We start from the raw sequence: 13,040 nt of genomic DNA, 5'->3' as shown, positions 1-13,040 counted from the left end.
AAAATGAAATGATATTTTGAGTCTAATCATGGTAGTTTGGTAAAAAAAACCACGAGAATACTTTTCCCACAAGTGTCATGTTAGCATTTCATATACATTCATATCAAAAGGACAGTGGACCCAAAAAGTTTGAAAGGCACTGTTTTAGAGAAAATGAATGATTACTCAACACCACTTAACTACCACCACCACTAATGTGAAAATCATTTGTGAGTGGTGCAAAGAACTACATAATGAAGGCTGCGAAAGTTCAGTAAGTCTATCTACTGCATAGCTTTTGCAGATAATCATCTGATCTTTTCAGGTTCCCCAGGCCCATCCACAAAACAAATTCAAGAACTTGAAATCTAATTGTAGTAGGAATGCAACCAGATCTCCTTTGAGGAAGCAGTTTACAAGAGATGTCTAGCCAGTGCTCAGAGAAGCAGATGTAAATTTAAAAAAATAACAGTAAAAATTGGAAGGGGAATGGTATAAGTTAAAAGTATCTAATATAGTTGATAGAACCAAATATTGATAAAAAGCTCAAGGCTCAACAAGATGGATATGACATACCAGCTGACTAGAAATGTTTACATCAAATGATGCACATTACTTGATGCTAAACTTTGATGCTATGGTGCAGTTATCGTACTGGACACACGGTATGCAGCAGATGACCTAAAGATTTCTTGGAAAGGTGTGAAAGAGAAGTTAGGATCTAAGAAAAGGAAGACCTTAGGTCCAATACAAGAAAACTAAATTAAACGATGGCATAGCTACAAACTGCACTTCCATTTAAAAACTGCTTTCTATGAACACACAACAGGATCGATCCCAGTTTTTCCCTATTTTCTGAAGAGTGAGTGAGTCCCTGGTTCAGGGAGGTCCGACATAACCTAAAAGAGATGGAGCCACATAGGAAGACGTGCAGGAATTTAACCTAGCTAAGAAGAAACTTGGAAGACATCAGTGCTTTAAAAAAAAAAGAGCCAAAGTTGAAACTAACAATAAATAGACTGAACAAAGAAGGGAGGCTCACTGAAAATGAATGAGAGGATACTGGGTATGCATTAAAGTGCGAAGAAAGGCTTGATCAGAATAACTTGGTGTGCAGTTGGCCTAAACAGTAGACACAGTGCATATAATATGTTCCCCGATTCTCTGTACACAGAACAACTTGGTCAATATGTTCAGTGTATTTTATATCTTTGTGGTTATGATCTATCATAATTTGGGTAAAGTTTACTAGAGGTATCAAATAAGAAGTTTTGCTTGCTAACTCACTCGATCCTACCATGCCCACGCACGACTTTCCTGATTATGAATGCTCAAAGCAGGCTGTGGTCAAACAAGGCACCCTAGGGACAGGACGGCAGTTTAAGCTGTACACATATACACCTGAGTGGCAGTTTGTAATCGTGACATCATTGTTATCCTTAAGAGAAACTAGATTGCTTTATGCAATAATCAAATTTTGAGAATAGTTAGGAATGTCTCAGGAAACTATGTAACTACCAACTTTTGTCAGTCTTGTAATGAATCATCACATAGCTGCTTTTGATAACGCCAATCTGCTGTAATGATTCAAATGTAAATATGTGAACTTGACGACCCAACAAATTAGAAATCTAACAGGAACAAAATTGGCTCCAAATTATTCCCTGTAAGCGTAATTACAGTGAATTGATTGATTTCAGATCAAGTTTGCTTTGTCAGTCAGAGATAGTGTTAGTGTACTGCCAAAATACTGGTGATACTGAAAGCAGCATTTTGCAATTACACACAATTTTCGCTTGCTAGACATGCAGTGTGAGAACAGTAATTAAAACGTATGCACCCTTGTGCCTTTGTGCTCATATTACTATGACTTTTGAGTTCGTGCACCCATAACAAAACAAACTTAACGGTTGGAAACTTCTCATCTTCCAGTGTTCCTGTTGCACCTTTGAATGGCTCTAAAAAGTCAAGAGTACTTTTGCAGCATTGTTGATGTAACCAGTAAGTTTTCAGACAAACCTTTCTCCTAAAGCAGTTCAACAATTTTGTCTTATTGGTTTGGTAGATACTGTAGCATTCTAATCAAGCTTTTGTATGTACTCTGTTTCTTGCTTCAAGCTTGTCTGTATCAAATTCATGTCACCAGTTTCCATCATGAAATGGTCATTACATTATCTTCAGCATCGTATGTCGTGAAATAAAAACCACTCCAAGCCCATGTATCAAATATGTGTTATATAACACGTGTTTTAGGACTGTGTTCAAAACGTGTAATGCAGGCATAATGCTGAAAGGATTGCCATGCCTTGCACGTATTAGTGCCTTCTTCAGGGGAAAAAGAAATATTACTAAAATGCTGGAGATTTACACCTAACAATTAGAATATGTTCCCTTGATGTTCTTAATAAATTACTCATACTTACTCCCCCCCCCCCCCCCCCCCCCCCTCCCCAGGAAAGTGATTCATCACCAGTGTCATATTTCGCAGTGCCTGATCTCGATAAACAAAGTGCAAAGTACTAGATAAGTAACACATTTTCTGATATGTCGGTCCATATATCCGCTGTACATCCACACACATTCATGCCGATGGCCTGGTTAATGCTGGGCATCATACTCACTAGTATTTCATCGACTTTGTCTTTCAGGGTTTTGTACTACTTTGTATGAGGCAAAATGTTGGAAACTTCTTCCTCTCCAAATTCTGAACCTATATTTACAAGCTCCTGATATAAAAAGGAGGTCTCTATCTGCCATTTCTATGCAACTTTTTAATTAGTGTAGCTTTCACTGAAACTGTTAATGCTCCAGAAATTGCACTTTGTTTTAATCTGCACTCATTTGCCTTCTTTTAATTATTGTAGCTTTCACTGAAACTGTTAATGCTTTAGAAATTACACTTGCAGTTATTTACCTACGGATGGGTGGTGGCAGATCTGTAAGACGGGAGAGCAGAGTACATGTAACTGACACCCTTATCAGTCACTGATGAAATTCTCTCCCAAACATTGTTACAAACATTGTCTCTCATGCTCTGGATATTTTATTTTGAATCAAGTTTAACTTTCGCACTATCCTTCATCTCGTACTTATTATCTGTGATCCTGCAGTGGGCGACAGAGCAGTGCTCGGGTAACAGTAGCAGATGGCCGAGCAATAAGAGCGTGTGACACTCGACACGAGCATCATTCAAGTCGAATGCAGTTGCCTCCTCAGTCCAAAGTGGCTGTATTGACATCTGACGGACTTCTGCGGAATTTCATGCACCGAGCAATTCGAGTGAGCGTAAATCTCAGATGCCAAAGTCTAGAGTCCACGTCAGTCTGCTGCAGCTGTTGAACAATAACGTAATAAGATCTCCCTTGAATCTGTGTACAAACAATTCATTCTGTATAACAATTTAACTCTAATCCTTATTAGAGGCCACATTCAGTGGAAATGTTACTAACATCATTCATGTCTGCTAGGCAGGAAGGAAATAAATGCTGTCACATCTGTTACTTCATACTTTTCAGATTCAATTACGCACGTCATCTATAAGTCTGGATCTTTTTTCCTTAATCACTGAATGAGATGGCATAGTGGCTTCACTTTCAGGTTTATGCTAATTTTTTTGTGTTGACATCAAAGTGTATTTATGAACTAGAAGAACCAGATAGAAAGAAATCCATCAGAAGAAGCTGAAATGAACTATAGTTCTGCATTCTTCACACACAAAAGCTTCGAACTACCAATGTATTGTTGAAATATGGAACTTGTGTGTTCTTAAAAAGTAATTTCCCACCATCTACAGTTTCCTGACTTTTACACATGTTTTAAAAGTACCATGAAAAATGTAAAAGAGGGATTTCACTGTAGTTACATTCTATTGCTGCTGATATTTGCATGTTCTCTGTAGGATAAAATAAGTTTTCCATGTTGACTTCTCTACATGTATTGGATAACTGAGTGATGTTTCTCCATGTGACACAAAATGAATTAATCTGACACCGAATTTTTAGTGAGCTATAAATTACTATTTTATTCTGAGAATTTCTTCATTAACCATTGATATACCGTAAACCCCGTTTTTATGTTCCTGCATTTTATGTATTCCCGCTTTTTATGTTCAATTTTGTCGCTCTCAACAGAAGTCCCATTCTCTAAATGCAATGCTTTCCCTTCATAATGATTCTGTTTTACAATATATCCTTCATTTTAAGTATTTTTCGACGTTATCATGACCTTTAACACTGGTTTTCGTACAGATTTCTGCAAAAAGTTCATCATATTCCTGCTCAAAGTCAGCCTGTGAACAAAACAGAAAACACAGACTATATGCAAAGTTATTGGTCTTGTAGCATGGTGTTGGCACAATAATCAAGATTTTCATTGTCAACATGTCTGGTCACCGTCACTTGTATTATGGGTCACAGTGTTTGTAGGAGTGGGAAAGTATGCCAAGTTACTACCTTTATGGTAATCATGATCTGATGATAGTGACTCTAGCAGCAACCTTCCTTGTGCTCATCGTATTGTATTAAAACCGCTGTAACTCAAATTTACAGTCATCCATACTAAGCCCAGAATCTTAGGTTGGTATGACCTGATGTCGGGTTTAAACATTCCACCTCAAGATGCTCTGTAACATTATGACAATTGCCACCCTCTTTCTCACCCACTTTGTCGCAGAACTGAGTGACCTTGTTGGCAACAAACTGTAGATTTTTTTGTGCCTATTGTTTTAACCAGTATTGTGTTAAGTTTTATTTGCCATAATGATTGTAAATAATAAGTCTCACATTAGAACAAGAACATCTTTTCAGTGTGGTTTGACGAAAGATTTTTGCTTGCTTGTTTTATTTTCATCATTTGACATGGCCAGAGCAAAGAGGGAAACCTGTGCACATGTTTGTGTGTAAGCACTTGGCCACTGCCTTTGTGATTGATGCTTTGTATACTGTGGAGAGGCAGTTAGAGCTAATTGGTGTCAGAAAGAAACAAAAACAATTATTTCAATTCTTTTTAAATGTTCAATATTTAAATTGTTTCAATTTCATATACTGAACAATATAAAGAGTGACAGGAGTAACTTACTCATTTTTGAAACTTCCTGGCAGATTAAAACTGTGTGCCCGACCGAGACTCGAACTCGGGACCTTTGCCTCTCGCGGGCAAGTGCTCTACCAACTGAGCTACCGAAGCACGACTCACGCCCGGTACTCACAGCTTTACTTCTGCCAGCACCTCGTCTCCTACCTTCCAAACTTTACAGAAGCTCTCCTGCGAAACTTGCAGAACTAGCACTCCTGAAAGAAAGGATATTGCGGAGACATGGCTTAGCCACAGCCTGGGGGATGTTTCCAGAATGAGATTTTCACTCTGCAGCGGAGTGTGCGCTGATATGAAACTTCCTGGCAGATTAAAACTGTGTGCCCGACCGAGACTCGAACTCGGGACCTTTGCCTTTCGCGGGCAAGTGCTCTACCAACTGAGCACTTGCCCGCGAAAGGCAAAGGTCCCGAGTTCGAGTCTCGGTCGGGCACACAGTTTTAATCTGCCAGGAAGTTTCATATCAGCGCACACTCCGCTGCAGAGTGAAAATCTCATTCTGGTTACTCATTTTTGCTTGTTGTGTTTCCTACACACATCAAAAGTTTTGCATCACCCCAGTTCCCAGAACTCCTGAAGATAGACGTTGACTGTGAATATTGTATCACAGACACAGTCCCTTTGACTGTTCAGAGATGTCACTAAACCCACCCAAATATGTAAACAATCGTGCACGAGCAGCGCCTATTAGACGGAGAGGGTCTGACAGCCAATCAGTTCCAGTCATTCCATCAGGGAGGAGGTACACGGCTTGTGTTGTCTGTAGTTCAGCCATGCTTAGGTGGTCAGTACCGTGGTTCGATCGTGTCCGGATTGTTACTTTGTGCTAGGAACGGCTCTCAACAAGGGAAGTGTCAAAACATCTCGGAGTGAACCAAAGCGATGTTGTTCAGACATGGACAAGGTACAGAGAGACAGGAACTGTCGATGACATGCCTCGCTCAGGCATCCCAAGGGCTACTACTTCAGTGGATGACCACTACCTAAGAATTATGGCTCGGAGAACCCTGACAGCAATGCCACCATGTTGAATAATGCTTTTCGTGCAGCCACAGGACGTCGTGTTAAGACTCGGACTGTGCACAATAGGCTGCATGATGCACAACTTCACACCTGACGTCAGTGGCGAGGTCCATCTTTGCAACTATGACAACATGCAGTGCTGTACAGATAGACCCAACAACATGCCGAATGGACCGCTCAGGATTGGCATCACGTTCTCGACACAGATGAGTGTCGCATATGCCTTGAACCAGACAATTGTCGGAAACGTGTTTGGAGGCAACGTGTTTGGAGGCAACGTGGTCAGGCTGAACACCTTAGACACACTGTCCAGCAAGTACAGCAAGCTAGAGGCTCCCTGTTGTTTTGGGGTGGCATTATGTAGGGCCAATGTACACCGCTGGTGGTCATGGAAGGCGTTGTAAGGGATGTATGATACGCTAATGCCATCCTCCGACTGATAGTGCAACCATATCGGCAGCATATTGGCAAGGCATTTGTCTTCATGGACAACAATTCGTACCCCCAACGTGCACGTCTTGTGATTAACTTCCATCAGAATAATGGCATTGCTCGACCAGAGGGGCCAGCATGTTCTCCAGACACTAAACCTATCGAACATGCCCGAGATAGATGGAAAAGGGCTGCTTATGGACGAAGTGACCCTCCAACCACTCTGAGGGATCTACGCTGAATTGCTGTTGATTAGTGAGACAATCTGGACAAACAGTGTCTAAATGTACTTGTGGATAGTATGCCACGAAGAATAGAGGCATGCATCAATGCAGGAAGACATGCTATTGGGTATAAGAGGTACTGGTGTGTACAGGAGATTGGACCATCACCTCTGAAGGTCTCACTGTATGGTGGTACAACATGCAATGTGTGGTTTTTATGAGCAATAAAAAGGGCGGAAATGATGTTTATGTTGATCTCTCGTCCAATTTTCTGTACAGGTTCCAGAACTCTTGGAACCGAGGTGATGCAAAACTTTCTTTGGGGTCAATCCACTGAAAAATGTGAGAAGGGGGTTTTACTATACTACACAAAAGACTTAATTTTTCAGTTCTCAGCTGATCAAATATTTTCTGGTACTGAAATATGATTTTAACCTTCAACAGTGCTTTTTGCGTGAGAGAAATGCCAAGTTGCACCATTGTCTGAATTCCATCGCAAACAGGTCCCCTTATTATTGGTTGTAAGCTGGTTATCAGGTGTGAGGGCAAGGGTACATCAGCTCTTGGGGGGGGGGGGGGGGACAAGTTTTCCCAAACTACTAAGGTGTTTATAACGTAAATTGTTTGAACATTTGTTTTTGGTTGGATTTCCAGGTTTTTGTTGATGTGCTAATTTTTTTGGCTCATTATTTTATCAGAAATTCCTTCATAGTATTTAATCCTATATATCTTTATCATTTACCCTACTACTACTACTACTACTACTACCACTACCACTGTGAGAAACTGAACTTGGGTATACTACTGGAGAAATAACTTTTAGCATGATTTTTTATTTATTGAATTTTTTTGTTTCACTTTCCAGGACTACCATAAAATAATAAAGCAGCCAATGGACTTGGGGACAATAAAGAAACGTCTTGAGCATAACTATTATTGGAGTGGAAGAGAATGTATTCAAGATTTCAATACTATGTTTACAAATTGTTATGTCTATAACAAACCTGGTGAAGATGTTGTGGTCATGGCCCAGACCCTTGAAAAGCTCTTCCTTACAAAAGTAAGTAATTAAGTGAATTTAATTAGAAATCTGATCACTATGAAAATAAATATTTCACATCTCATATTTGGCAAAAAAAGTAAAGAAAACAGTATTGTGAAGGCAAAGCTTTGTGCTTGTGGCTTCCTGTCCGCAATTCTGTGTAGCTTTGTGATCTGAACAATATTTGAAGCATCAGTGCCAGGAAGGAGATGTTGCAGAGTTTCATTAATTGGCCTTCAGTGCCGTCTACTGATTTGGTCAGTATTTCTGCAGTAAATACCAAACTGCATCTTTTGTATGGTGTCCAAAAGGCCTAAGATTATATAGTAAACATTTTGTAGTTTATAAAACATTTCCTGCTTCTGCATTGTGTGAAGTTTGTTAAGAAATAAAATTACATGAAGTCTGAAGTTCTACATGTCTGCTTAGAAATATTACAAACATAATAATTGAATATGTGGAGGAGAATGGAGGTATATTTATGAATATTGCTGAGTAATATCAAATAAATGCCCTAATACAGAATTTAGCCATATGCTATATATTAAGTCTGCACAATTGAATGCAGTCTTTGGTGTTGCAGTGCTTAAGAGACTCCAGTAACTGGCATCTTCACATTTTTTTCGTCCTTGGTGACATTAAAATGATGACATTGTCTTGACAAGATTGATTGCAAAATCAGCTTAACTTTGCTTGAAGTTCTATGCAAAGTAAATGTTCCTTGTCATGCCAGATCACCACAGCCACAACATACGTGCAATGTAGAGTCTCTCATAGATTTGCTGCCCAAGCAGTGTTAAACACTAACTGTTGGTGCAGATTTAAAAAGGTACTTGTAAAACAGTGGCCTTTTTGTTGTGCACTGTGTTGCCTAGTTAGAGAAGAAAATTTTGTGTGTGCAAAATGACTGTCTTAAAGAGTTGCAGCACTCTATTACAAGAATGTGTTAGTATTGTTACGGAATTAATAAGAATATATTACCTGCAAAGGAAACTGAAGACCTTCTCCCCATGAAAGACCTATTGTATTGACACTCGAGAAACAGGGAAGGGAGGTAGTAATAGTGAACACTTCAGTATTTTTACAAGTGGAGCTCTTTCACACAGTATACATCTATACACCAATGCCATGCATAGAATAACAAACTTAGACCAACACTTGTAACAATGCTCCTTGGACACTATCAACCAACCAACCGGCATTTTCTCACAGAATATGTGAATCCACATATCATCTAAGTAACCCAGTGGGCACATCCTAAAGATCTAATATAGCTTGCCCTTTTTGAAACTGTCTTCTTATTCATATATAACTTCTTTCTCTGGCACCTTCTGAAAACAATTTCATTGACAGAATAATTTTTTTCACATGAGGAAGACGTGTGTCAAGGGGGAGTGGAAAATGATCAGAGAACAGACTGACTGAGTAGTGGTGTACTTCTAGATTCCAGCTACCTCACATTAAAACCATTCACTCTGGTAGGCATTCGTATTGAAACTTAAATGCAACTGTGAAAAGATGTCATTCATACAATGTTTGTGGTGCTCAAACAATTTCTTACCAGTACTTCCATGATGATGACTATCAGTCGTTAAAAAAAATTTTAAATTTCTATTTAATTGATAACTTATTATGTGCTTTCTACATATTAAATAATTTATTTTCTTTCTTTGTCATATATTTTGGAACCAAGGTACTGAAAACTGTTATTGATAGTGAAACCAGAGCAAGAGTAAAGAAAAAATTAGAAGTAAAACAAAATTGACTTCAGACTGAGATTGATCACATCTCTGTACTAAACTGGTGCCTTACACACAAAGCCATTGTAGTGTTTCAAAATCTGAGGCCATTTCACAGGAATTAAGGAAATTCATCTCGTCGAATTTCTCAGAATATCCCCAGAATGAAATCCCAGAATGATATCCTCATTCAGTCTGTTCTCTGATCGCACCATGCCTTACCCTTCTCAGAGATTCTTTGTTAGCCCAAATGTCAGGTTCTTTGTGCAATAAGCTGAGCAATTCTCATAAAGTTAGAATTTCTTGAATTGTTCATAACATCACATAACTTACTATTCAATTCCTCTTGTCTCAGTTTTGTGTCCCTCCTTAAATGAAGGTGGGCGAGCAGCACAATATGTTGTGCATAGGAAGGGGGGGGGGGGGGGGGGGTTATGAAATATCGTTAGTTTTGTTGTGTCGGTTAAAGTTGCCCATACGGATGGATGTTGGAATGCTGTCTGTTGCCTCTGGTACAAGTATCTCAGCATCTTCAGTTCTAAAACATGTTGTTCTTATCAGCAATTTCATGGTGTATATATATCCCGGGAAATCTGGGCAAAACTCAGGAACTTTCTAGAATTTTGGGAATTTTTTATTGTTTTAGTCTTCAATTAAACTTTTGTAGCTTTTACTGGTAATAACTGATACTCTAACAGAAAAGTTTACTTTAGCCCACGACTGCAGAATAATACAGCAGCAATAAAACATGAATGAGATAATAACACCAAAATGAAATTTCAATTGCAAAGAAAATGTGCCATTTACAACAAAACACCGTGCACACATGAACGATTGCCGGCAGCAAAAAATGTGTCAAAGCCTTTAGGACGAAGACTACACAACACTTCGTAACAACAAACTGCTTTCAATGAGCATGACGTCATAACTGTTAATGTTTCTTACAGGTCGCAGGAAAATATTGTGAATGGCGGTTTGAGAAGCGTTACTTTCAAAGTTTAACGCTTTTGAGGACCAACCGACTAGAAAAATTTTGGCCCCAGAAGTCCAGCAATTTCTGCCATTATTTAAGGTTTTAGTTGCAAATTTGTATATATCTTAAAGGGTGACACATGTTATATGTGAGAAGTTAGCTTTCCTTGTAACTGTACTGTACATATATTAGTTTAAACCATTCACTTTTCCAAGTTATGTGTTCGTGCTACTTAATGGTGATGTTGCTGTGGGCTGACTGTCATGTGTCGCGCTCTGAATACATGCTGTCATGCCTTGATAAGGTTACGTGATGAGCTGTGATTGGCTGACAAAAGCACATCATGCAGCGCAATCTTGGAGTTCAGTGCTTCAAAAGCTATTGTGCTGTATTTGGTGGAATTCGTATTTATACTTTTGTAATATAAAAATATGCAGTATACATGTATCCATGCAAACATGTTGCTTTATGGTGCCTAAAATGCCATGAAGTTCTACTCTGGTGTACAAAATCTTTACCATTCAAAGGATTGATAAGTTTTATGGCTCTGGAAAGTATATTGTCACTTAACGTGGAAAAAATGTGCTTTGACCTGGGAAAAGGTGTATTTTCACCTGGATGTTTTCAACCAGGAAATCTGGGAAATTTTTTTCCTCTCCGTGTACCGTACACATCTTGAATATATATTATTTCACCTCAGACTTCAGAGACTGATTGAATTATGACGACAGTGGTATTTTGGTGCTTTAACAATAGTGTCAGTACTGCTTGACAGTTTCATTTATCTCATAAATTCGGTATACAAGCGTGTTGGCATTGACAGAATCAGCAATTCTATTCTGATCTGTGACAAAATAGGGTATTCCATAACCAGACAGCCATATAATGTCCCTTTTGGTTTTTGTAATTGGGACATTGTTCACTTGCATTGGATGCTCACATTGTCCAAGGCAGTTACTGATCACGCAGGGAAATACAGCAATGTCTGTTTCTAAACCAATGTTTAACCCTTTTAGTGCCAAATACGATCTGATCGTGATCCAGATTTTTGGTGAAAAATTCCAGTAACGATCTGATCGTGATGCCCTTCTCGTTCATCTTTTCCGCGCTTGAAGGCAAAGTTGGTAGTATTTCCTAGCCAAGACGCAGAACGAAGGTCGAAGGCACAGCATATCAATCTTCTTTTCGATTGTCAGTGCGATATTTTGAGTAAAATAAACTTCTTTGGTGTTGTTTTATTTTCCTAATATTTTGCGGCAGCATGGTGTCGTCAAGTAAGAAGTTGCAGTTAGATACGAGTGATTTAGGCAATAATATGATAAGTAGTGAAAGTGAAGATGAATTTGCAGGATTTGCAGAAAGTGAATCGGATTGTGAGATGTCCGGTGGAGCAGAGGACTCGTCGTTTTCTTCTTCAAGTGACGATTGTGCGTCAGCAAACGACGACGATGATCACACACAACGGAATTGCAGTGGAAATACTTTTGTTGAAATAAGGGATGAGGCATCAGATAATCCGTCCCCGCCAAGCTTTGTGTATGCAGAACTACCAGGCCCTAAACATATACCAGCAAATGCCACACCAATATTTTTTTTTTTTTTTTTTTTTTTTTTTTTTTTTTTTTTTTTTTTTTTCAATTTGTTGTTTTCACAGCAGCTTCTTAAGATTATGGTGACTGAGACTAACAGATACGCTTGGCAGGTGATTCAGTCAACGCATTTATCGCCAAATTCGAGAATCAAACAGTGGCAACCAACAACTGTAGTAGAAATGAGGGCTTTTATAGCAGTGATTTTGAATATGGGACTGATAAAAAAAAAACCGACCATTTTTAGTTATTGGTCAACTGATACGAACCTGTTGACACCGTGGTTTTCGCAAATGGTTTCACGCAACAGGTTTCAGTTATGGCTGCGGTTCTTACATTTTGTAGACAATTCGAAACTTCACTCTCCTGGTCACCCATTGTATGATCCAACAGCCAAATTTCAAGTGTTGGTGGATATTGCCAACAATGTTTTCCATCGCTACTACACTCAACACCAGCAACTGAGTGTTGATGGAAAGTCTTGTTGGGACAAAGGCACACTCACAGCTAATCCAGTACCTCCCCATTAAACATCATCACAGGTGCGGAGTCAAATTTTGGATGCTATGCGATTCAGTAGTAAATTACTGCCTAGGGTTTTATGTATACCGTGGTACAAAAAGTGATGATGACAAAAACGAAATAAAAGAGAATGGCCTGGGATATGTAGTCGTCATGAAACTACTAGCTCTAGGGTGCTACATGCAAAAAGGTTACCATGTGTTTTGTGTATCTTTTACATCTATTCCTCTGGCAGAAAAGCTGTATTCAGTCGACACTTATCTAACGGGAACAATTAGAAGAAACAGAAAATTCCTGCCACGTCGTCTTCTGTCGAATTATGCTGTAGGTCAGCTAAAGTTTTTTCAGGAAATCTTTTATACTTGTCTGTGGCTTCAGACAGAAGAAAGCACAGAAACCCAGTCCTCCTTGTGAGTACATCATCCT

General features: G+C 39.0%; 1 protein-coding gene across 8 annotated transcripts in view; it reads left to right on the top strand.

The window, feature by feature from the left end:
* LOC124554686 (homeotic protein female sterile-like) overlaps positions 1-13,040 on the top strand; it is a 262,983-nt gene that overhangs the window by 65,214 nt on the left and 184,729 nt on the right. For all 8 annotated transcript variants that reach the window (XM_047128308.1, XM_047128311.1, XM_047128312.1 and 5 more), the window contains one exon: positions 7,615-7,809. In XM_047128308.1, coding sequence (XP_046984264.1) covers positions 7,615-7,809 — 195 coding nt within the window. The remainder of the gene's footprint in view (positions 1-7,614; positions 7,810-13,040) is intronic.

Source organism: Schistocerca americana, chromosome X (assembly GCF_021461395.2).
Source record: "Schistocerca americana isolate TAMUIC-IGC-003095 chromosome X, iqSchAmer2.1, whole genome shotgun sequence".
Classification (NCBI taxonomy): domain Eukaryota; kingdom Metazoa; phylum Arthropoda; class Insecta; order Orthoptera; family Acrididae; genus Schistocerca; species Schistocerca americana.
The sequence above is the reverse complement of the archived record's forward strand: the minus strand, read 5'-3'. Positions and strand labels throughout refer to the sequence as shown.